Genomic DNA, 25,367 nt, shown 5'->3' with positions numbered 1-25,367 from the left:
CGGCCCGAGACCCTAAGGGGCTTTGCCCCTAGTACAAGTAAACAGGCTGTTTTTGTCCGGATAACAATACCAATTTTATCGCCAACTTCAAACAAATAACAGCGATATTAAAGAAAACACATCCGACAGTGGCGACTCCCTGGCCACTTTCCGGCAATTCTTCTATGTCGTCATGGAATCTTGTTTGTGCGATTGGCCGCCGCCGATTTTAGCCACCGCCAAAAATGACTGGGAGATCGTAGTGGGGCCTCTAGTTCAGGCCGATCGTATCACTTGAATGCTAACGCGCAGTTGATACACTGATAAAAATGTTTCTAGTGCTGGTCCATAGCACGTCACTCCTGCCCATATTACGTCACCATGGCGCGATATTTGAAAGTTTCTCAATATTTTCTGCGTTGTTTTAGATGCAAAGCATCTTTTGCTCGGGGCTATGTCCGTTGTCCGTTGGCGTCCGCGCGAAGACAAAGCCTTATGGTATAGGCACGTCGGAACCGGCACAGGAGACCGAAACTGAATCGAAAACAGCGATTCCAATCTCCATCTTTCCACTCTGTTACACAGACATTCCCATTTTACGGACTGTCCGTAAAACCTGACCATTGTTGCGGATGACATCGCAGCGGTCAACCTTGCGTTCCCACATTCGGAATTGCAAACGCGCAATTCCTCTCACCTGCACCGGCTCCCTCAAGCACATAGAGAGAGAGAGAGAGAGAGAGAGCTTTATTTTGTCCAGTTGTTTGTAAGGACATAAAAATAGAAAAACGGCTCCAATCATCATCATCATCATCATAATCATCACAATAATAATAATGTAACTCAGGTCCACTGCACGACGAAGGCCTTTCCCGCTGACCTCGAACCGCTCCTGTCCTGCGCTGTTCGAGTTCATTCTTCGCCTCCGAATTTCCTCGTTTCTTCCCTCCGTCGTGTTATTGGCCTTCCCCTTCTTTAGACCCGTCTCTGGCTACCCAATTATACACGACTAATTTTATAGCGGGCTATATTTCCCACGTGTTAAGATTCACGACCAACCACAATTAAAGAAACAGGACTCTCAGAATATTAACTCGTGTACTGCATCTTTGCGGTACAACTTTTTTTCTCATCGGAAAGAAAATGATGTCTTGGCTAAACTTAATTTTTTCTTTACCATTTGTTACATGTACAGATCTAAACCACCATACCGTTTCAAGCCGTTTGTTTGTTTGTTTTTTCTACGTCTTTGATGACTGCTACTCTTCACGATGTTGTCTGCCCGGACTGACGCGCTATTTATCGTGCTCTCGAATTTATGCATTTCTGTGCCACAAAATTTGTTTGCCACTCATAGGTTGGTTCAGTGTAAGGCGTTCTTTTTTTTCCTGCTTTTAGCTTTTCTCTACATCTGTAGGATGTATAGGGAATGGTCAGGTTGCCGAGTTCCCAAGGACGCCGGTTCGATTCCCGGCCGCGGCGGCGGCCGCTTTTCTGATGGAGGCGAAAAGCGAAAACGCCCGTGCGTTCGAGGTTTCGGCGCACGCTAAAGATCCCCAGGTGGTCGAAATTAATTCGGAGCCCTCACCACGGGGCGCTTCATCGCCTTCGTTGCGTCGGCGCGTTAAACCGCATAATCAAGAAAGGTTGCCGTGTGCAACCTTCTACCCTATTTTCGGCCGTAGCATCTATTTTTACAAAAAGAAAACAATGACAATCAACTTTGAATGCATGCTTTGCATTGAGAAAGGGGCGAAGGGCGTGGCGTTTAAGTTTGGTTTCACCGTGAATTCAGCTTCGTCCGGAAGTCACCACTCCATTTACTAGTACACAGTATATATGAGTAATGAGAATTTTGTGCGTCTTTCGTGAAATGTCTTTGCCGCGTTAAAAAGGGCGCGTCTTTATCGTTACTGAAACGGACTCTGCCACACTGTCGATGAACGCTTTCACTTCTTCCTTCGCGTCTGGAAGCACTGCGAAAGCTGCAGTTATTGCCAACCCGGAGTGGTGCATGCGTGATTTGTTCCTCACAGCAGAACTAAGCGCTTTCCGTTTCTGCTTTGCCTTTATGGCAGAGCAACTTAAACCTAGAAACTTTGGTCTGTCTGTACGTCTGTTTCTCTGTCTGTCTGCCTGTCTTTGACTTGATTCAGCCACCTTTTTTTTCTTTATTGCCTTCTTTGACAGGATAACAAAACAAAACACACGTAACTGATGATGTGTACACTCAATACTCAATGCAAACACTAGAACTGCAGCCCTTCTTGGGCAGGCGGGGTGATTTCAATATTTTTTCATTACCAAGAATGCTTCAATTGTGGGTAGCAACTCTGGTTTAGAGGGCTGAAGTTTCTGTATCTGCACAAAAAAACCTATTGACTCTTTAAAGTACTGTCGGACCGGTCTGACATCTGGGTCGGAGCAGCGTACCGCCATCCTGTTTCTCCAGATGCTATGTAGTATAAAAATCATAATTGTGTCAAGCTGCACACCGTCCTCATTTTCAACATTCAAAAACCTAATACCGTAAGCATCCACAGGCAAATCTTTTTTGAGTGTTCGCTGGAGGATGTCCCAAAAGAACACCGCTCCCCAACAGTCCAAGAACACGTGCTCAATTGTTTCTGGCTTTCGACACAGGCCCGGCCAAACTGAAATGAAGTCTGCGCAAGTCTTATATACTCACAGCCAACAGCCAAATCTAAACGTCTAAGTCCGGTTTATATGTTCATACTTGTCAACATTGTTGAACAAGGACAAGACATTACGCAAATATAAGGCAGAAAATTAATACGCAAGGGATATTTACAGTGTTCCTTTATACAAAAAAAACTCAGCGCTGCTTGATTTTTGCGAAATGAAATACTACATCCACTGCAGAAAAAAAAAAAATTCACTCTGCAGCCTGCTGTCGCCCACGCCTTTATAGCTTCTGGCTGCATTTTAAGAACCCAAGCGGCAACAGTTACAAAAAGTTCAACAAGATAGGTTCCACTTGGAACGCACGTTCCAACTCAGCAGGACAACGCAGGGCAACGCGGTTCCATAAACGTTGAAGTATGGCGCCTCGATTCACGCGCGTCTCCGCCGTACGGCAGCGCTGCCATCGAGGCACCCGTCCTGGAGCAGTGAAACGCGGTAAATTTAAATTGACTTGAGCAAACCTCTGGCGTGTTTGCCTTGGGAGGAGCGCGACGCAAGAGGAACAACATTAGAGGTGAGCGGGAAAGAGAAGGGAGGTATTTACTTTGCAAAGTCGACAAAAACTATCGTCTTTTGTCGACATTTGCGACGAAAGGACCAGATACGCGGCCAATTTTGAAGTGGCTATTGAATGCGTTTGTTGCTGCAACTGAAAGCCGGCCAATGGCCGATACACCACTGTAATGACGTAATTCGAGCGCTCAAAGAACGCCAGGACTGGGGAAGAGAAAAATCTTTTGATGAGCAAATTTCTAAGTTATCTGATAGGCATATAGAGCACTAATTTTTAGCTAAGGTACTTTGTGACCCCTTGTAATAACTACCGTGTGTTTGTTGACTACGTTTTGCAAGCGTTTAGGATATTTTTTTTTTATCTGAAAAAGTGTTGCAGGGTCCTTTTAATGCCCGTTTAGCAGTGCATCATATTTACCGTGTGGGGTGACGTTCTAGCCCCGTGTTTTGTACGACGGAAAGCAAGAAGGGCTCGTCAGTCCTTTAAAATGCTCGCAGCAAAACGAAATGCGGCCGGTACAAGAGAAAAAATGTTTAGTGGTGTTCCAGACATGTTGTGCGTGTCGAGGAAGTTTGCTCGTATAGGGCGCATATAAAGCGCGCTTATGTACAGTCTTCGTCAAAAGTCCCCGGGCCGGATATAATTGAACCATATGATTGAACTTTAGGCTATAAACATTTCGTCTGATTTCCATAGCTAAGCTTTTCTTATTAGAATTATTTGCGGCATGAAAACATTTGGCTTGGTCCGGGAACCTCAGACCAAGACTGTACACGTAGTTTTCTTACATGCTTTTAAACTCGTCTTATGCAGCAGCAGTCATCATCACCATCAGAAGCAGCAGCAGCCTATCTACGCCCGCTGCAGGGCAAAGGCCTCTCCCACAGATCTCCAATTATGCCGGTCCTGTGCTAACTGCGACCAATTTATTCCCGCAAACTTCTTGATCTCATCTGCCCACCTAACTTTCTGCCACTCCCTGCCACGCTTGCCTTCTCTGGGGATCCACTCTGTTACCCTTAACCGACCACCCGGCCGTTATCTTGCCTCTGTATTACATGCCCCGCCCACGCCCATTTCTTCTTAACGTCTACTGATATGTCCTTAACATGCGTTTGTTCCCTGACCCACTCAGCTGTCTTCTTGTCCCTTAAAGGGACACTGAAGTGAATTTGTCAAGCTCCCGTTTTTGCTTGCACTGCGTAGACTGGCTCAAATTGGCACACTTTTCGTCGTTTATCCGGTTGAAAAATCGGTAATTATTTTACAAAGCGCGAAAGAAGAAAAACTACCATGCGCGGTTTGCGGCGGCCGCACCAACTAAGGCTGTGACGTTGAGAGGAGGGGCGCCGTGATTGGACGATGCCCAAGGTTAGCAATCACACAAGTTTCGGTTTCGGTTTCGGTTCTGTAAAACATAACCAATGGCTTTGTTGGATGGGCATTCTCAATATCTCAGTAATCATCGTACCGCGCTTCTGCCATGTTGTCCGCTGTAAAATGCACAAGATAAGCCTCCCAGGACGACTTGTAGTCGTAGCATTCACTAGCCGAGACCTACGCAGTGCATGAACGCCCTCCGCGTACCCGCAGACGCCCAAATGTCATGCGCTTTTCCCCCATATTTGGAGCTTGCCTCCCTCATGCCTGTATCGTAAAAAGCGTGTTCGCACCAGGCCAAGGGTCTGTTCATTCTGGCCTGTGCCCACTGCCTGCAAGCAGTCGGCGCTTGCAGGCAGTGCCAGCCTGCGCGCCAGTGCCAGCCTGCGCGCGTTTTGTGAACTAGTTCGTGTAGCCATGAACGTTGCGGCCCAAAAAAAGGTGAACTCAATATAGAAAACATCGGCGGAAAACAAAAAAGTTAACTTACAAAAAAAAAAGCACGTACCCGCGGGGATTCGAACTCGTGACTCGCAAAACATATGCGGAGAAATCCCAGCGCCCCAGACCGCTAGGCCAGGGAGCGGGACGCGGATGTCTTGCTAATATAGGGTATATATTGTATAACCGGTTTACACTTTTATTTAATTTTGGCATTTCAAGCCGCTTAGGTGACTATTTGTTGTACTGCGATCGTGCAGTAAGCGTCGCCCGAGTTTCCACAGTAGCTCACGTCTAGCAATTGCATTTCGTAGACGGAAAAGCGTTCGCAGATGCGTAGTCGTGCTGCTGACCGCTGTGCTTGTTCGCCCAGCGCAAAAAAGTGCTTCCCGCGCCCTAGTTTTACGCTGTACGGTAAATATATCAGTTGATTTTATTTGCTTAGTACCTATATTGACTTCGCTGACTCTTCTCCCGCCTTCAAGAGGCCTTATATTTTCCTACTGGCGTACCAGTCAGCGAAGCGTCGCATATGTGCAGCGCTTGTGTGAAGCGACCTTGACTTGGAGCTAGATACAGTGTACAAACAAACCAAGTAAAGAAGGCACATTCTTCCATTCACAAACGTGTTCTGGCTTCGTTTCAACTAAGCGAACGAATTGCGACCAAGCAATTTTTTTTAACCTCCTTGATTGCGACGACCCGCCGGCGGCCGGCGGACGAAACGCAGGGCCGACTGACTCTGCCGGCCGGGGAGCCGTGCAGTAGCGCAGCCGTGGCGCAGCCAATTGCCAGCTCATCCCCTCCTGACGTCACACGAAAACGCCACAGAAAATGGGCGAGCGTAAAGAGAGGAGGACAGCGTTTTCGAATTAGTTTTTTTACTAAATAAAATCGCGTAAACGCGCCTAGAGTGGTCGAAACATGGCCTGGGGACTCCGGACTACAATTTGCGCTAGTAATCCCGCAATGTTTACATATCACTTCAGTGTCCCTTTAATGTTACACCCATCATCTTCCGTTCCATCGCTCGTTGAGTCGTCCTCAGTTTAAGTTGAACCCTCTTAGTGAGCCTCCAAGTTTGTGCCCCGTAGGTGAGTACCGGTAAGATGCAGCTGCCATACACATTCTTATTCAGGGACAATGGTAGGCTGCCATTCATTATCTGAGACTGCCTGCCGAATGCACTCGAACCTATTCTTATCCCTCTAATTACCTCTGTCTCGTGGTTGGGATGCGGGGTCACAACGTGGCCATGCCTCGCCACCTATCTCAAACCGCTGTGCTCTCCCGAGTTCATTAAGCATTACTTTAGTTTTATTAACTATTAATTTTCAGGCCCACGCTTCTACTGTGCTTGTCCAATGCAGAAAGCATGCTTTGCAATTCGTCCCTGGAGTTGCTTAGCAAGGCAACATCATCAGCAAATCTGAGCTTACTGAGGTATGCTCCATTAACCCTTACGACCACCTGTTCCCAATCCAATGTTCTGAATGCCTCTTGTAAACATGCTGTGAATAACATTGCAGAGATTGTGTCTTCTTCCTGTCTCACGCCCTTCGCGTAGTAGCAGCTGTACACTGCTGCTACTGAATTGGCCGAAAAAAAATTGTTGCTCCCTGTGAGCCAAGAAGACTTACACATGCAAGCGTTACAAATAGCAACGTTGAGCCTTTGGGGAATCGTATATGCCTCCTTTCATGCGCACATTCTATTTATTATTTTTTTTTTTTTTGGGGGGGGGGAGGGGGGTTGCAGAAAAGGTACTTACATTCACAGCGGGAACTCTCACTTGCGCGCCGTAAAGGGTGTTGACATCTTCGAATGGTTAGCTGTATAGCACGAAGAAGCACTCCGAAAATGTAGTACCATCCTTTCCCGAAGAAAGTTGAGAGGAGCGCGCGTAAGCTAAAAGTGCGTCCAACCCTTGCTGAAAGTGCGTCGAATCGTTCGTCAAACCTGCAAATCTGACCCGAATCGCAAACGAAAAACGAACCCATACGCGACGATTTTTCACGCACTAAGTAAACGCATCCACAAACGATCTAAATGCGTACTGATACGGGGTTTATGAAAAGAAGGTATGCCATTGTGCTCCTTCTTCCTAATCGACGTGTGTGTACTGTCTTATCTTGAACCGTTCCCTTTTCGCGATTTTCAAGTAGCCGTTTTGGCAGAATGGCAGCGCGATTTCGCGCACGCGCCTTGCGTCCAGATATCTCATCAGACCTTTTTGGTCGACCAACCGGTCTAACGGGAAATGCGTTTGTTTTCTGACAGAACGCCAACGATCCCACTAAGAAAGCTTTCGATTTAATTAAGGACCGCCGTCACATCCACGTTTTCACCAGTGGCCCTCCCTCGGTAGTAAGCTCTCTCCAACATCACGCAACGCCGCCAGCGAATAGGTGTCAAGAACGGCTCTCGAAGAGTGGGCCGGCGGCCCGGATTCCGCATTTGGCGCACGCCCATCCGCAAACGCAGACGGCACCGACGGTAAATATACGGGGCCGGCTCGACGATGGACGAGCAAACGGAAGAACAAGCGCATGACCAGCTCAAAGACGTAAGAGGCAGAAACGGAGGAGGAGGAAGAGGTGAAAGAGGACAGTTGAGGAGCGATGGATGGAGGGATGGAGCAACGGAAGCAATACAGGAGCGTTGCGGGTAAGCCTGCGCGGAAGGGGTTTTCGGTGTAGTTGTAGCGGCTGACGTCCCGGCTGCAGCTGTGCCGCACAGGTCGGTCAGCAGAGCGGATGGGGAGGGAGCGGGAAGCGCGGAAGCACAGCAGAGCTCCAACCTGCATCGCTCGTGCCAGAACAACACCCCCACGACGAGAAGGCCGCGCAGGTTACGCTAATCGCCTCACCCCGCATAATGCAATTGACTTAGACATGAAGCTTGGGAAACAAGGTAGCGTTCCCTGGTGCTTGTCCAAATCTGTGAACCAGTGAAGCGTAATCTGATTGGTGGTCTAGCTGCTAAGGCCTTCGCATCTCGGTGGTGTTTGGGCCAGAAACCCATAGAGAGGTGGGTGAGAGAGAGGGAAGAGGACACGGCCCCTCGAAGCCACTGCCACCCACCCGACCGACCTAGGCGCAGCGCGGCAGCGATCCAACGTCTCTCCTTTCGAGGGTCTCCCCCTCTCTCTCGGGTTTCTTTTAGCGCGGAGTTCGTTTGGCGTCCGACACCAGCGGCGACTCGGACGGTGCTGTAATAAAACGCGTGCGCATTACTCTCCTTTTCGGATGCCCCCACGGAATATCTGCGCAGTGGCGTCGAAAAGCGACGGACTCTCCAAGAATTGAAGTCGTCTGTGTGTTGCCGTGATCGAAGCTGACTGAGAATCGTCTTCGATACGGGTGTGCGCGTCTGTGTGTGCGCCGCGGAAGCCGATTAGGAGATTGAAGAAGCGCGTCTGGAGCAGTTGAGCGTGCGACCGTTTGTTTCACGGGATTCGGGGCGTCTTTTCCTTCGGAGACGACCTGTGAAGATCGGAGCCGGCGATGTCGTTCTGCGCAATCAAGGTGAGGAGGTTGTCGCGCAGTGAGGTGGCGTTCTAATTTAGAGCGGCGGAGATCAGCTGAACAGGCATCGGGAGGGCTGTAACGAAAGAGCGCGAGGCACAAGATCAGGATATGGCAGTCAAGCCCAAGCGATCTAGAAAGTCTCCAAGTTTAATTGCGTCTCGGGGTCGCGTCGCGCGCTACTGCGCACTCCTTCCGAAAGAGATTTTCCGGACCTGGCATTAATCCTGCGATAATTACGTCATTCGGATGACACCGTTGTAGTACACACCATCTAACGTACCCTTGCGTAACCGTATCACAACATAAGACCTCAAAGGAACCTCGAAAATGCTGGTCTCCACAAACATCCGCACAAATGACTTTTTAGAAGGATAAGGAATCTGAGAATCATAACGTAAAATTTCAAATAATTTGTTTATTTTGAAGTTGTTTTTCGAATTTTATTTCGATATTGTTTTTGAGTTGTTTATTTTAAAGGAATTTTCGATCAGCCTCCGCCGGTCTTTTTCAGTGAGCTCTTTGCACCCTCCTCCTCCTCCTCCTCCTCCTACTCCTCCTCCGTTTCGGCGCGGGTTCGGAGTATTTCGGAAGTTTCGCAAATTTCGCAAACTCAGATTGGGGTTGTTGCTTGAGCTTCAGATCAGTGACGTCTTATTCGAGTGAACAAATTCATCACCAATAGCACTAAATTGTTTTTGTAATGGCACCCGTCCCACTTCCGGTTCCGGGTACATCGAAAATTTCGGTAGCGTATACAAATGGCAACAATATTTGGAAGCTGTCCTTAGCATATATCTTCAATTGTCTGTGCAGAGCAGCCATATCACCCGAAAACCCGGCACGATTCGCACTGCGCAAGAACTCGCGTTTACTGAGCCGGCACCCCAGCATCCTATGACTGCTATGACGTGTGGGTGTCGCATGTCGTTTTCCTTCGGGATCTTTCCGCTTTACTCCATAACTTAGGGGATTGTAAAGGTAAAATACAACCACCATAATTAGCCCCTTCATTTGTGGTTGCGGCCCTGCTACGAGCTTTACACACCATATTGTAACGGCGTAATTTGGTCCAGCACCGCTACTGTTGTAGGATGAGTCCGGCGATAAAGCACTCGAAGGTTTTGAGGTTTAAAAGGTTAACCTGTTTAATTATTGACACTTCGATTTAAAACTTAGAGGCAAAACGTTACAACTGATACATAGAAATAGGAGAAAACAGGCAATCAAGAGTGCTCAACGAAACATAGTTGGCGGGCGAAGGGCTCCCGGCGTCTGGCCCCGACGACCGGCAGCAAGTGGCTCCCCTGGTGCAGCTGCCGCTCGCCCCCCCTCCCCCAATAGCCAGCGGAGCCGCGGTATACAGTCGAGTCCACTTATAACGATACCGTTTATAACAATATATCGGATATAACGATGAACAGCTATGGCACCATCAACTTTTGTATTCTTTCTATGGTACAATAAACGGCTTATTACAATGCTCCAGTGCCACGATATCGGATATAACGATTGAATCTGGTGACATTGCGCACCAAAAATGCAACAGTGATGACTCTAATGGCGCGGTTGCGCAGCCTACTCAGGTAGTTTCGCAGGAGGCCCAATGCGTGGCACAGTCCCTCGGGCAATTTGTTTCCGCCAAGGACATTTACCTCAGCTAGGTGAAGCACCTATATATGCTCTTGGAAAAGGTTTCCGCTGGCTTCACATGCGGCAAACAAAGCTGACCGACTGTGGCTTCTTTTCCTCAATTTAGTAGTAGTACGACATTGCCAAATGGCATGCAAATAAAATTAAAATATTTTGAGCTCTGCTCCGCCTTTTTATGTCTTTTTATTTCGCAACCCGCTTATAACAATTATCGGTTATAACGATGGTATTTCCTTGGCACTTGGATATTGTTATAAGTGGACTAGACTGTATTCGCTTCAAGCGGTCCGGTGGGGGACGTATTGGGGGAAACAGTGCATCCTGGAGCGTGCGGACCTAATGGAACAAGGCTCTCTGCAGCCAATCGGCGAGACGCTTCTTAGCTCCAATCAGCCATGTTCCCGCCAAAGTGAAAAGGAAAAATCAAACACAGACACAGGCCGAACCCGAAAACGCGCGCTTAGAGAACCATGGGTGTAAAGAAAGTAGTTTAGATAAAACGCACTAAAGTAAACAGGAAAAAAAAAGGAAGGTCGTCTGAAGAACACTGAGGACACGGAGCCCGAACGCGACCAGCGCACACGCCACGGGGAGAATGGAACGCCACTGCGGCGCGGTAACACAAGCCGAGACGATGGCTCGCTCCCCTCAATAGCCGGCATCTCCTGGTCGGCCGACGGGCAAACACACGCGCCGGAGCCGTTTCTCAGAAAAAAAGGGGGCCAGGGCCTAGCCGCGTCCGAACTGTTCTCACACAAAGCACTTGGAAGCAAGGGCCTTGGCTGCGAGCACAGAACTAAAAACAACCAGAAAACATCAACAGACCTCCGCTTCGCGACAATATTTAGCCCCTTCATTTGTGGTTGCGGCCCTGCTACGCGCTTTCCACGACCACCTACGACAACCTACGAGCTTTCCACGCGACCACATTGGCGTTCGCCCAGCCATTCACGCCTTCTGATGCCCCTAAAATACACTGCGCTATAAGTCTCTTGAGGCAGATGTAGAGGTCTGCAGCCCACATCCGCGTTAAATTTGAAACTTTGTCACTATTTCTTATCTTTGCGTGTGTGTATGAAAACGTTTTACGGGGCCGGAATGGAGTTGAGTCAGTTACCCAGGGCTATAGTTTCTTCGCATAAAATCAGAGTACGCCTCGGCTTCCCACGGCAGCCTTGTTTACAAGTCGGCGGCCCAACGTTGCTGCAATAAATAAACGTGGCCTGAGAGGCCTGCGAGTGGAGGGCAGCGGGTCTCAGCGGAAGAACCATGTCTGTCGTTGTTCTGGCCGATAGCCCTGGGCATCCGGCCACCAAGATGCTGCGGTGATGCTACAGAGCCATACGTATACGTTCTCTAGAGTTTCCGGCTCCTGGTCCATCCGGCCCGAGCATGTGGTCGTCGGCCTGTTGTGCGGCTGCTGTGCTTTGGGCACGATCGAGGCAGTGTAGTCGTCGTCGTCCCTTTGCCGCTCACACTTGTATGGTCACTCGTCGAAGAGCTGAGATTCGTCCCGACGTATCCCCGTTTTCTTCCTCCTGCCTTTCCGCACGTCGATTACCTTTCTGAACACAAATTCCGTAATTCAACCTGCCTGTTTATCGTTCTAACCCGCCGCGGTGGCTAAGTGGCTAAGGCGTTGCGCGGTTGAGCACGAGGACGCGGGTTCGATTCCCGGCCGCGGCGGCCGCTTTTCTGTTGGAGGCGAAAAGCAAAAAACGCCCGTGTGTAGGAGATTTCGGCGCACGTTAGTTAAAGATCCCCAGGTAATGAAAATTAATCCGGAGCCCTCCACTACGGCGCGCGTCATCGCCTGTGAAGCGTCGGTGCGTTAAACCCCACAATCAATCAATGTTTATCGCCGGTATAACCGTTGTTTGGCTGACACTATAATCACTGGTGAACCAACCCGTTTTTCCTGCATACCATATCCCCCTCCCCTCTCTCTTTCCGCTATCTATCCATCCAGTCCAATCCAATCTAATATGAGTGCTGCTGCTCTCATGACCACAGTTGACATAACAACAGTCCCTTACACCGACCTAAAGACACACATCAGACGACAGCTTCGTAACACATGGCAACTACATTGGAGTCAACAGACAGACAACAAACTACACGTAATAAAACCACAACTGGGACGCTACATAACTGACTCACACAACAGATACACTGAAGTTGCCCTGGCTAGGCTGCGGATAGGCCACACACATGCGACGCACTCCCACCTGCTCACTGGAACTTCGGGACCCACGTGTAGCAGGTGTGGAAAGGGCCTATCCGTAGTCCACATACTAATCACATGCAGAGCTCTTGACACAACACGACACAAACATTTCCCTGAATTATACAGACGACACATTCCTTTGCACCCATCATATTTTTTAGCCGATGAACCAATGTTTTCTAGTCAACGTGTTTTTAAGTTTTTAGCTGAGGTAAACTTCCTGCAGCTCTTGTCATATCATGTGTAATCACCCTGGCCCTATACACCAGCCATCTCCATTGTCTTTTGTTTTGCATCATCTTTACTTTTAGTTACATGTTTTAGTACTTACGGTGTGATGAAAACTCAATAACTTCTTCTTTGGCGCTCTTTGCCCTCGTTGGCCTTGCGCCATAAAACACCAACCATCATCATCATCATCAATCTAATATGAGTTAATCTAATCTGATCCACTCTAATCTAATCTAATCTAATCTAATCTAATCTAATCCAATCTGATCTCCACCCGTCCTCATTCTGTCTCATCCTAGCCCTCCCTCCTTCCTCTTCCCCCCCTCTCCGCTTTCGTCCTCGGCCCGTCCGTCCGTCATCGCGGTCGTCTCCGTCACTTGTTCGGAGGAACGACGCGCGGGACTGTTGTTGACGCGCGTGTGTGCACTACTCCCCGTCGTCGTCGTCTCCCGCTGCGGGGCATGTCAGTGTGTCAAGAGCCCTCGCCTTGCTCCAACTTGAAAAAAAAAAAAAAAAAGAAAGGCGCCGTACGTGTGAAGAAGGGGCTGTCTAAGCACTGCCGCGCAGAGCATCGGGCTAAGCGCTGCGCGCAGCACATGTAGCTCCACCCAGAGAGATCCCCCAAGCTCTTCTGCTCATCTTCGTTCGTTCGCCCACGGTTAAATACCGTTCGGCGAGGCTTTTCGCCAGGAATAAACGCGGCCGCGCCTTCCCCTCCACTCGCTCTCCACCTGTGCCCGCCAGCCTGCCAGCGCGGAAGCGCGCAAGAACCCCGGCTGTGACGGTGCCCTGTTTTTTCGGGGTTGCGTTTGCGGTGCGTTATCTTAACAACAAACTCTTCTCCCACGGGCCGCGGCGGAGATGGTTTCGTGCAAGACTGCCGAAAGTGGGCTTGCGCGGAACGAGGGCTTTGCGGTGCGTAGCAGCTATAAAGATGGGCTGTACCCACTCCATTTGCACTCTCATTGTGCACTGAGAACGATGTATATATGGGTCAACTTGGGCGCGAATCGAGAGGGCGATCTCACCTCACGATATGTCTGTCTCTTACTGTGTGTGGGTCCCTGTGTGTGTGGGTGTAGGTGGGGGTGTGTGGTAGAAAACTACCTGTCATCAAATTCGGTATGCGCTCATAGAAATGCACTAACCCCGAAATTACTTGATTCTTATTCGTGCTACATAATGTCAGTACACCGTATACCCTCCAACCTCGAACTCGGGTCGCTACCAGTGTCTAAAGTCCCTTGATCGGCGTCCCTTGATCAGATGAAGGGACTTTACCATGGTCTACAGGGCTTGCTGCCCTGACGATTAAATTCACGAATATCTGCCTGCCGTCCTCATTTCCGGCTGGGATTGTAGTCTTCACAAGACCGCACATTCTGTCTCTCATGCTCGTCTATTTCTTGTTTGTATTGCGTCACGTTTCCGGCTAGATGGAGAATTGTATCCTGCCGGGCTAGGTTCCGGTTCTTGCTTGTCCCCTTCCTTTCCTTGCCACTGTTTCAAGTATTGGAACAATGCCCCTGTCCTTTCATACACTGCGGCACGAAGCCCACGGAGTCGAACTCGTCGTGCGTGGCATTCGCGCTCGTTACGTACCTGCAGCTTGGGGCGGCTCTCAAAGGCAAGACGTCGTGTTTTATTCCCCTTCCCGACGTGTTAAAGATGTTTTCACACGTGGTGGCCGACGGATCCACGCGCGGCCTGCGACGAGTCCACATATAGAATCCTGTTCCCGGAGCTCCCGTCAAGAGTCGGCGAAACTTTTTTGTATGATTTCATCGTATGCGACTTATTTTATCGCCTTCCTGGCGTAGTTCCAAATAGCCGTGCTCCACCCGGTGCAGTTCTCTCTGAAAGGGACCACGGAGGCAAAATGCAGCCTTGCAATTCAATGTGAAAGAACTAGAGTTCCATAACGCGATCAACTCCATTCCAGCCACGAAAGATGTTTATAACGAAAAAAAAAACGCGGGAAATAATAGAAAAAAACTGTGGTTGATTGCTCTGTCATATGGAATCGGTAAAACACGGAAGTGAAATGTGCAGCGAAATCTGCAGCCGACCATGATTTGCGGGTCGGCGGCTGTCTTGTGGGTGTGCTTGGCAAGCGACGTCCTGGGTGGCTTCGGCAAAGGTGTACTGGCGTCATTTCCGTGGCGGATATGACGTCAGTGGAATCTTAGTGTATCCCGGCATGAAACACTTTCGTGTTAAAATATAAAACCCGAAAACGAACAACCCGAAGTATAACGTACTCTTTGATACTAAAGGTTGCTTCTCCGCAAGGAGACGCTGTGTGCAGGGGTGCACCCTTTACAGGCCGCTTGCTTCGTTGTACTGGCGTCATTTCTGTGACGGATATGACGCAAGTGAAATCTTCGTGAATCCCGGAATAAAACATTAAAATCTTTCAAATTTCTCGCTGCAGCAGTAACGTCAGAAGACTGAAAACAGTTATCCGTGTGTTAACGGCATGCTAGCATTCAAGTGATGCTAACAGGAACTAGAGCATATACTACCATCACACAGACAGCTTCGAGGCGGAGGCTTTGGATGGCATTGTGACGTCATACAGTGACGTCGTCGGAAAATAGCCGAGTCGTCACTGCCTCATCTGTTTTTTTTAGTATCTAATTGTTTGTTTGAAGTTCGCGACAAAATTGGTATCACTGTTGTTGGTACAATGCCGTCTTTTTAATAAACCAATTAAGCTCGTATTTTGTCTTCATGGCCGCTTGAAAAACCCTCTGCAGGTTTAAGCAATATCGAGTGCCCGTGTACGAGTTTTCCGCAAAGCAATTCTTCCAACTGCTGGGATAGTGCCTTCGGAGACCCGTGCATTAAAAAGTGGTTAATTTGCAAGCCGTAGACCGGTCACACCCATTTAGGCTGTAAGCCATATCGTGCTTCCTGTACGCGTCTTGTGCAATACTGTTTGAATGCTGGAGTAATGCACGCTAATTATGCCTAGATGTTCTTAGTGACCCCTGCATTGCTAAGTAGTTCATTTGAAAGTCGGAGACCGCTTAGATTCGCTTATTTGCAGTCAACGCCGGTAACTCAGCCGAACCTATGGCGTAGGTTCGATCGATGCTTTTCGATCGGTAAACTGATATTGCAGCGCATTTACCACTTTGAAATGTAACTGCAGCCGAATTTGCTGCTAGCACGCGTTTCCTTGCTCTTTGGTCGCAATCGGGGCTATACCCGTAGCGGAGGATTTATATTTCTAGGCACGTTCTTTCATCAAATGGAGGGACAGTCGTAAAACTGAACTGATTGAGGAACCCTGTACCATGTGTTATGCAACAGTTAGAGAAAAGACCCCTACTAATGCCTTTTCCGTAGGGATTCGTTTGAGCAAAAATACGGACAGTTATACGAACACGTACATACGCGCGCACGCACGTACAAACGCACGCACGCAGGCGCACATGCGTACGTACGTACGTACGTGAAGGAGCTGAAAATTCCTACATCGGTACTCCATTCTCCACTAGACGAACTATTCCCTTTACCTTACCTATAGACAGTCAAACCGCGTTATAACAAAGTAGTATCGGGACAGTAATTTAGTTCGTTATATCCGATATTCGTTGTAACAGTAAAGCTAGAAATCGGTACAAACCGATCGGTAATCTGGCTCCCGCAAAAATCCTTGAAACAAAAGCGCGTTCTTTTATTAATCTTCGAACCTACAATAAACAAGGTAACCCTCATCTTTCTCCTTGAGGCATTTCAAGCTCAATGAACCAGAACATTAAACGAGAAATTACAACGGAACAAAGTTCATTTGACAAAACAGTCCTGCGATCCCATTTTTCCGAGGAAGGATGCGATCTTTGTCTGGTGCCTACATTCACAGCACTGAGCCGGATGAAGTTTTCCGCAGTGTCCACTAACAAAGGGTCATTTTCTACTTCTGCAGTTTCGGACGCTGGAAGCTTCTCCAAATAGCTTCTCAGCCAACTAGTCAAATATCTCTTCGTTATATCCGATAGTGTGCGCGGCTCTCACAATTTCACTTTCGTTGTAAAAGAATAAGTATCATTTAAATGAAGCGTGACCAGCCAACGTTCGTATTTAGTTCACTGTTTAGTTTAGTTTAGTTTGTGGAGTGGGCTTCACTGTGCAACACGCAATGTGAGAAAGCCAGCTTACAAAGACCAAGCACACACCGATTTTCTTAAAGTCGGCTTCACTTGTAAACGCACACGGATTGCTGGGCAATATACGCTATCTTTTATCAAAATATCACGCGCTGGAGGCGAACAGGTGCCCAAAGGGAGGGGGGTATGCATACAGCGCGAGAAAGACACCAACCCCGAAGCTGAGACAACGAGCGACTTCGCTCGTCCTTCGCACCTGAAAAAGAAAAGAGAGGACAGGGAAGTTAGCCTACAACACCTGGGCTGTAAAAACGTCTTTGTAATGTGAACCTGGCACCGTTCATAGCCAACAATAGGGCATCGCATACAAACAGTAATAACTGGACGAACATACGGAAGGCCCTCATCCTGCAGCGGGCGCAATCAGGCCCGTGTCGTTGATGACGACGATGATAATAACGTGCATGATCATTCCTCTGTTGCAGCCATATTGCCCCCTTCCTCCCTCTTTTCACGGGCCCAGGGGGTTTAGGGATCACGCGCTCCGTTTTAAGGAAGCCATGAAGACAAAATACATCGTTGTTGAGTTTGGAAGAACCGCTTTTCGGTAACTCACTGAACTCCATTCTAGCTACGAAAGACGGTTTTTTTTTAATTTAGGAAGTTTGCCCTGTGGCGTAACGGTACACGAGTTCACAGGTGTACGAACAAATACGAGTGCTGCGAACTGGGCAAGTTGGGTGGTGAAAAACAGCGCAGAAAAGACGGAGACAGAGATTGATAAACAGCGCCGTGTTTGTGCTTATCCTATCTCTGTCTTTGCCTTTCTGCGCTGTTGTTCACCATGAACGTACACGAACAAGTTGGTTTCGTGTATAAATTAAGTCCAGAAGTTGTCGATGAAACGGTCCATTATTGGAAAACTTCAAAATTTCGCGCTACAGTGACGTTTTGGGGCACTAGTGACGTATTATGGGCTAGAATTCGAAACACAGTCATGACCAGTGCGTTAACTGTCTATTAGCATTCAAGTTACGCGATCAAACGGAACTAGAGGCCCTACTACGATCACTCAGTCATGTTCCTTGGCGGGGGCTTAGGTTGGTGGATGCCAATTGCACAAACAAGATTCTGTGACGTCATAGAGAAAGCGCCGGGAAGTGGCTGGAGGGTCGGCGCTGACGAGTATTTTTTTCTTTGATATCTCAGAGTACTGCACGGGCCCGAGCTGACACGAAAGCCCGGGCCCGGCCCGAAGCTTTTATCGGCGGGCCCGGGCCGGGCCCGGTCTCGATGCTGTGGGCCTGGCCGTTATTTGTGAAGTGAACTCTAGAAAAGAGAATTATTAAAGAAGATAGTCTTTCTTGGGCCACTTAAACGCAGAAATTTTGGTCTGTCTGTAGGTCTGTCTGCGACTCGATTCAGCCACCCGGCCAACGTGAAACAGAAGCTGCGCAATAGTCTTATATACTCACAGCCAAATCTAAACGTCTAAGTTAGGTTTATATGTTCATTCTTGTCAACATTGTTGAACAAGGACAAGACATTACACAGGCATAAGACAGAAAATCAATACATTTGCAGTGTTTATATTACAAAATTCATGTTTGCTTGGTTTTTGCGACAGAAAATGAAATACGACATCACCAGCAGAAAATCGTCGCCTGCTATTGCCCGCGCTACCTCCTGGAGGAATTATGAAAAACCAAACGGCAACAGCAACGAAAGGTTCCACTAGATAGCTCCCACGTTCCTCTTGGAACACTCGTGGAGTAGGGCAACATGGTTTTATAAACGTTGTAGTAGGGTACCTCAATTCGCGCGCGTCTCTGTCGTACGGCAGCGCTGGCGTCAAGGCACCCGACTTGGAGAAGTGAAACGCGGTAAATTTAAACTGACTTGAGCAACCCTCTAGCGTGTTATCTTGGGAGGAACGAGACGGGAGAGGAGCAGCATGTGTGGGGAGCGGAAAGAGAAGGGAGGCATTTACTATTGCCAGGGGCGTTAGTCGACTATCGTCTTTCGTAGACATTTGCAACGAAAAGAGCAGATACGCGGCCATTTTTTCTGAAGCGAACTGTAGAAAAAAGCATTAAAAGGTATGTTCTGAGTTTAGTTCCACGCGCTTCTTGATGTTAGTTTTACGCGTTGTTTTAAAAACTTGTTTTGCTAGGTCTGATAGTCAATGTACTTTAACTTGATCTGCGTTTCATGCACTGCATCAACACTTTATATTTGGGGTATAACATTACAAAGACACGCTTACAAGGGATGCCGCAGCGGGGAAGGGAATAATTCGAACAACATGGAGCTCTCCACATATATTACTAGGTATACACGCGTGTGTACCCATCGAGATGCGGCTACTATGTTCTGAAATCGAACTGGCATGCTAGAGAAACAGCAGCGCTGAGCAATCACTGCTGGCAGAGCATTGCAATGCACATGCTCGCGAACCGAAACGCGGCACCGAAAATTCCAGCATACCAATCTTGTGGCGAAAGGCGATGGTGTCTCTGATGTAAGAATACGAGCTATTATTTCGGCCGTGTGACATGAACTGAACACGCTGGAAGCTGAAGTACGCACACTGCTTAACCCTACTTGTTTGCCTTTCAATCCGTGACGTGTTGTATAGCGACTAGATGCTCCGTCTGATTGCCCGCTACGAAGACAGTTAACCAAATATAGTAAACAAATTTCCACTAGGATCTAAGCTCGGGCCTCGTCATGCACACGCGGGCTTTCCCTAAGCTTGAAAAATCGCCGGAAACTTTGTAGAATGATGAATGACGAGATTTCGATAGCTTGTTCGGGCTCAAAAAATCCCGGCCCATCTCCACTAACGTGAAAAGGGGCCAAGCATGCAGTGTATACTTTGCGCCTTGACGTTTTTGCCCACGGAGATGAAGCCGTTGGGGGGTAGAGGTATACAGCTTTGCTGTAAAAGTCTCGTGTCTTTAAGCACGAAGCGTTCTATCACGAAACGTAAACGAGTGTCCCGGTGTTTTTTTTCTTATTATTATACCCGTTATGAAGCGCTCCAGCGCGAGGCGTAAACAAGTGTCCCGGTGTTTTTTTTTAGTAGGCGTTATGTTCTAGCGTGAGGTGTGAACGAGTTTTTCGGTGTTTTAGTACCCTGACTACACGAGACGACGGTTACGACGGCGACAGGAGACGCCAGGGGCTTCGCCCATAAAAGAAATGACCGGGCCCGGGCTTGAGACCCAGGGGCGGTATTCTTGGTAACTGTCCCTTTTGAAAACGTCTCTTTTGTGTCCCTTTCATCGTGACGTACTTCCGGTTAGGCGGTGGGCGCTGGCAGTAGGTTTGTTGCGCTTGCGTTACGTCACTTCCGGTTGTTTGCTTTTAGCCAATCAGGGCTCGCCAAAAGGGACACTTTTGAAAGGGACGCAAAAGGGACAAAACTCGAGAATACCGCCCCAGGTCGGGCTCGGGCTTTATAAATCGGTTCGGGCAAGGCCCGTGCAGTGCTCTAGCCTCGATTCGAATTTCACCATAAAACCGATGTGATTGTCATCGAGACAAAACAATCTGTTTATAATGAATTTTACTGAATCAAATTCCCGCGGCGCAGGGAATGCAACATACTAGCGCGCAGCGCGCGCGGTTCAATACCAGTGACACCATCTATGGAGTCCGCTTTCTCCCGAAATGTCTCACGCGTACGCGCATCGCTCCCGTTAAGTGCGCACCAACGCAGCGGCCGCGATTGGGCATGCGCCCACGAGATCGCTGCAGCCTTGCCGCAAAAACGCTCGCTTGAATGTTGGTATGCACGCAGTCGAAGGAGGAGCGCCGGGCTAGCTCGTTTTCCCACCTGGCCGGTTCTCATTTCTCTTCGCAAATGCGTTTCAACGGGCTGGACGAAGGCGCGAAGGTGGGTCCAGCTAGACTGATCTTTTTGGTGACGGGGCGAAAATCTGGAGCATTTGATTGATTGTAGGGTTTAACGCGCCGACGCAACGCGGGCGAGGAGGCGCGCCGTAGTGGAGGGCTCCGGATTAATTTTGACCACCTGGGGATCTTTAACGTGCGCCGAAATCTCGTACACACGGCTGTTTTTGCTTTTCGCCTCCATCAGAAAAGCGGCCGCCGCGGCCGGAAATCGAACCCGCGACCTCGTGCTCAGCAGCGCAACGCCTTGGCCACTGAGCCACCGCGGCGGGTAATCGGGAGCATTTCTTGCGCCATTCCTTGGGTACTTCTGAGAATATACACGCGCGCTGCTTAGCTAGTTTTGAAACTCCGGTTAGGACCCGTTTGTCAAAGAAAGTGAAACTTGGTGAGGGGCGATGCATGCAGTGTATAAGTGTATCCTTGGCGCCTTGGCGTTTTTGCCAACGGAGATGAAACCGTTTGGGCTGGAGGTATACAGCCTTGCTGTAAAAGTCTCTCGTCTTTGAAGCACGGAGCTCTCTACCACGAGGCGTAAATGAGTGTCCCCGTGTTTTTTTTTTTTTGTACGCGTCACGAAGCGTTCGAGCGCGAGGCGTAAGCGAGTGTCGTGGTGTTTTTTTAGTACGCGTTACGTTCCAGTGCGAGGCGTAAACGAGTTTACCGATGTTTTTGTATCGTGACTGCATGAGACAACGATTACGACGACGACAGGTGACGCCAACAGCCCCAGCCCCTAAGGGGCTTAGCCCCTAAAATGGCTGACGATTACTGTATACTCCCTCATGCGAAATTTGTGCGCAGCGCGAACTGCAGTCTTCTCGGTGCTGGGCTTCTGTGGCGCCTCCCTCCGCATACCGCCCTCCCTCTCACACTTTCGCCACACTTCCCTCCTCCATTTTCCTTCTGTCTTCGGTGTTTCCTTCGTTCGCTCGGTTACGAGGGCCACGAAGCCGCCAAGCCACAGTGGCGGACGCTTAAGTGCTGCGCGCTAAAGGTGATCCTGATTTTGTTAGTGTTAGTGTTAGTGTATGTGCTTGTGTTATTAATTAATTAATTGATCAATCAATCAATCAATCTGGATATTTCCAAAACATACGGAGGCACATTCCGAGGTAGACTTTGCGAGCCCTACACTGCGTTGTAGGCTTAGCAGCCGTGTTTCCGAAAGCGTTTGGGGTCCTCACAACCTTGATGTCTGCCATTGCCATGCAAACCCGCCGCGGTGGCTCAGTGGCTAAGGCGTTGCGCTGCTGAGCACGAGGTCGCGGGTTCGACTCCCGGCCGCGGCGGCCGCTTTTCTGATGGAGGCGAAAAGCAAAAACGCCCGTGTGTACGAGATTTCGGCGCACGTTAAAGATCCCCAGGTGGTCAAAATTAATCCGGAGCCCTCCACTACGGCGCGCCTCATCGCCTGCGCTGCGTCGGCGCGTTAAACCCTACAATCAATCAATCATTGCCATGCATGGTCGACGTGTACAATGTTGTACAAGGCGAAGGGGACGGGATAGATATAACGGGCGGTGAATAGAAACTGATGGTCTCGAAGATGCGACGCGAAACAAAAACACCCTTCGACCGAAAATTAAATCAGTATTTAAGCGCACCGGCGATCTGCATGTTTACAACCTTCCCCTATTTGCTCTGGCTTAATACGAACATAGTGTGGACTAGATATGCCTGGAGGTGGGAGAACATTTTTGTATGGTCACAGCGGCTGCGACAAGATAAAATGGCGGCAGCCGCTGCGCTTCGAAGCTTCCGTGCACGAACGTGCACGGAAACATACCCCGCATGTCATCGAAATCCCGAGGCCTAATTTTTCATGCAACGACTGTGTCTACGACTTTCCAGGTGGCTTGGCGGCAGGTGCGTTTGGCTAAAAACTCGTCTAGCGCCGCGATTGCTATACCCGCTTGCGAATTGATCAACGGCTCAGCTGTTCCCCGTTCTCAGACACGTTTACGAAACGCAACGTCGCGTTGACGGTTACGTCGTTAGGTCTTGTCTGATTGAGCCTTCGACACCAGTCCCGAGCGCTCGCCTGCTGTAGTGAAAACCGTAGGTGTACAGTACGGGAATACAGGATGCGCGTAGAATTCATTCAGGAGGATACCGGAATAGAATATACGCAACTGAGGGACTGTGGGGCTGATCATTTAGATACAGATTACGTAGCTGATAATCGATCCGCTGCAGTCTTTATGAGGAACCTGCCCCTGACACATGACTATCGATTCACGAATCGAATCGGGATTCCGTGGCAACGCTCTAAAATAGCAACTCTCGCACAAGTCATTTGACACACAGCAGCTGCACTTAGTCGTGAAATACGAGGCACAAAACACCGGTCGTTCCCTTAAAATACGGGAACGACCGGTGTTTTGTGCTTCAGCAGCAGCTGCCATGGATATTCGTGGATGCGTTAAAATCTGGTAGCCAGTAATGTTACAATACGCGGAAATTTAACCAAGGTCATGAAGAATTTTGACATATGGCTTTCTGGTCGCGGTTAGGGTATCGAAAACGAACCCACAACAGCACTGGAAATGTTAGACCCAGTATACAACTTGGGGATTCGCTTGGCAACAGGTGCATATCGAACAAGCCCCATTCCGTCTCTTCATGTTGAATCTAATCAGTGGTCCTTGGAGTACCAGCGCACTTACACAGCTCTGATGTATGCTGCAAAGATTACTTCCTATGAAGGAACACCCTTTGAACGCAATTATGAAAAATAACACTAATAATAAACTTTTTGAAAATCGACCATCCATAGCACCACCCTTCCCTTTGGCAGTGGCACGCCTCTCAAAGGACCTACAAGTTCCTCTTGCTGAAGTTTACTGCACCTCCATTCATGAGTTGGTTGCTCCGTGGGACATTTGCCCAATTCAGTGTGACATGTCTTTCAGAGAACTGCAAACGGAAAATGTGCCAAAATTTGTTATTACCCAGCACTTTCTGTCACTCAGGGACAAATACAAGGCAGCTGGATTCTACACAGATGCCTCGAAGGCTTCTGCAGCGGTGTCTTGTGCTGCAATTGGCCCCATATTCACTTTGTCCAAAACAATGAACATGAACACTAGTATATTTACTGCAGAGGCATATGGTATCCTGTTAGCTTTGAACCACATTCTCCAAAACAAAATTAAGAACTCAGTTATATGCACAGACTCGCTGAGTGTTGTTACAAAGCTTTCATCTCTGAAGGCTAGTAAAAACCCAACTTTTAATGTTGTTCTAAGAGCTCTGTACTCGGCTTATAGTCTCAAGCTTGCTGTCACAGTGTGCTGGGTTCCGGGCCACTGTGGCATTGCTGGAAATGAAGCCGCTGACCAAAGTGCTGCAGCTGCTGCCCTTCGTGGAAGCATAGATATTAAGCTGGTTCCATATCAAGACCTCAAACCTTATGTGAGGAGGAAGCTGCGAGAGCACTGGCAACAACAGTGGGATAAAGAAATAAGCAACAAATTACATGTCATTAAACCTAAAATTGAAAAAACCTCCTTCTGAGAAACATGCTAGATCAATAGAAGTGGCCTTATGCAGACTTAGAATCGGCCACACACACATCACACATTCATACCTGTTGACTGACACAAACAAGCCACGGTGTCATCGATGTGGAGGGCAGCTATCTGTCCTTCATGTGCTTATTGAATGCAAGATGTGCAACATTGAAAGGAAACGTCACTTTAATGAAGTTTACACATATAATATTCCCTTGCACCCTTCATTATTTCTTGCAGACCATCCCATGTCCTCTTACAAAAAAGTTTTTAGCTACCTTGCAGACGTAGATTTTTTAAAACACATATCTTGCTGCCCATAACCTCACCTGTGCTCATGACGTGTTGCAAAACAATGGCGGGACCTGAGGCTTTACACCTTAGGTGCCTGCACTCACTGTGTTTTAATGTGACCCCATATAGGCACCCTTTCTCTTAGTATACTCATTATGTTTTAACATGGCCCTATACACCATTTCTCTTAAAATTTTTTTAATCTAGTGCCTTTATTACAAATATTTCTCATCTCATTCACGATCGTCATGGCGCTCTTTGCCTTTGTCGGCCTTGCGCCATTAAACCTCAAATCATCATCATCATCGAAAACGAACAAGTAAAAGTGGCGATTTGTTAATGCCAATCTCGGATTTCCCGCGCTCTTGTTGGGAAATTGCGAACAGATCACTTTTGCTGGCCGTCGAGCTTGCAATCAGAACGGGGAGTGGATGTAACATTACAAAAACTCGTACGAAAACTTTTCAACAAAAAATAACACGGGGGAAAATGGTTGCTGTGGTGCCTTCTCAAGCTGCGAAGCTAATTTTGTATTGTACACCGCTACTTGATTTACTCAACCAGCAAATGAGCATGGGGTGACAGTGGCGTTGTAGAAAAACTGTAGCGTATATAAGTACTATTTAGTTTATGGAAAGCTAACGAATATTATGCGCATACAGTAAACTCTTGTTAAGGCGAGCTCAAACGGAACTTGAAAGTTTGTCCGTATTATCAGGAATCATACTTAGACAAATGCTTTTTGCACTGTGTGTCACAAGCGGGCAAAGGTGTTGTTCTATATATATAAACATTGAGAAAGCAGATTCATCTCTGACACGAATCCAGACAGTTGAGTATTCAAAAACATTTATTTTGACATTCTTC

General features: G+C 48.4%; 1 protein-coding gene across 3 annotated transcripts in view; it reads left to right on the top strand.

Moving 5' to 3' along the window:
- LOC144162744 (dihydropyrimidinase-related protein 2-like) overlaps positions 1-25,367 on the top strand; it is a 90,231-nt gene that overhangs the window by 5,726 nt on the left and 59,138 nt on the right. The window contains exon 1 of one of the 3 annotated variants that reach the window (XM_077693385.1): positions 8,187-8,547. The exons of the other annotated variants lie outside the window; for them this stretch is intronic. Within the exon in view, the coding sequence (XP_077549511.1) occupies positions 8,527-8,547 (21 nt within the window). The 5' untranslated portion in view covers positions 8,187-8,526. Of the gene's footprint in view, positions 1-8,186; positions 8,548-25,367 lie in introns of those variants that run through there. 3 annotated transcript variants of the gene reach the window in all.

The sequence above is a fragment of the Haemaphysalis longicornis genome, unplaced genomic scaffold, assembly GCF_048455015.1.
Source record: "Haemaphysalis longicornis isolate Haplotype H1 unplaced genomic scaffold, Haemaphysalis longicornis Haplotype H1 scaffold_12, whole genome shotgun sequence".
NCBI classification, from domain to species: Eukaryota; Metazoa; Arthropoda; class Arachnida; order Ixodida; family Ixodidae; genus Haemaphysalis; species Haemaphysalis longicornis.
This window is presented reverse-complemented; position numbering and strand designations above follow the sequence as displayed.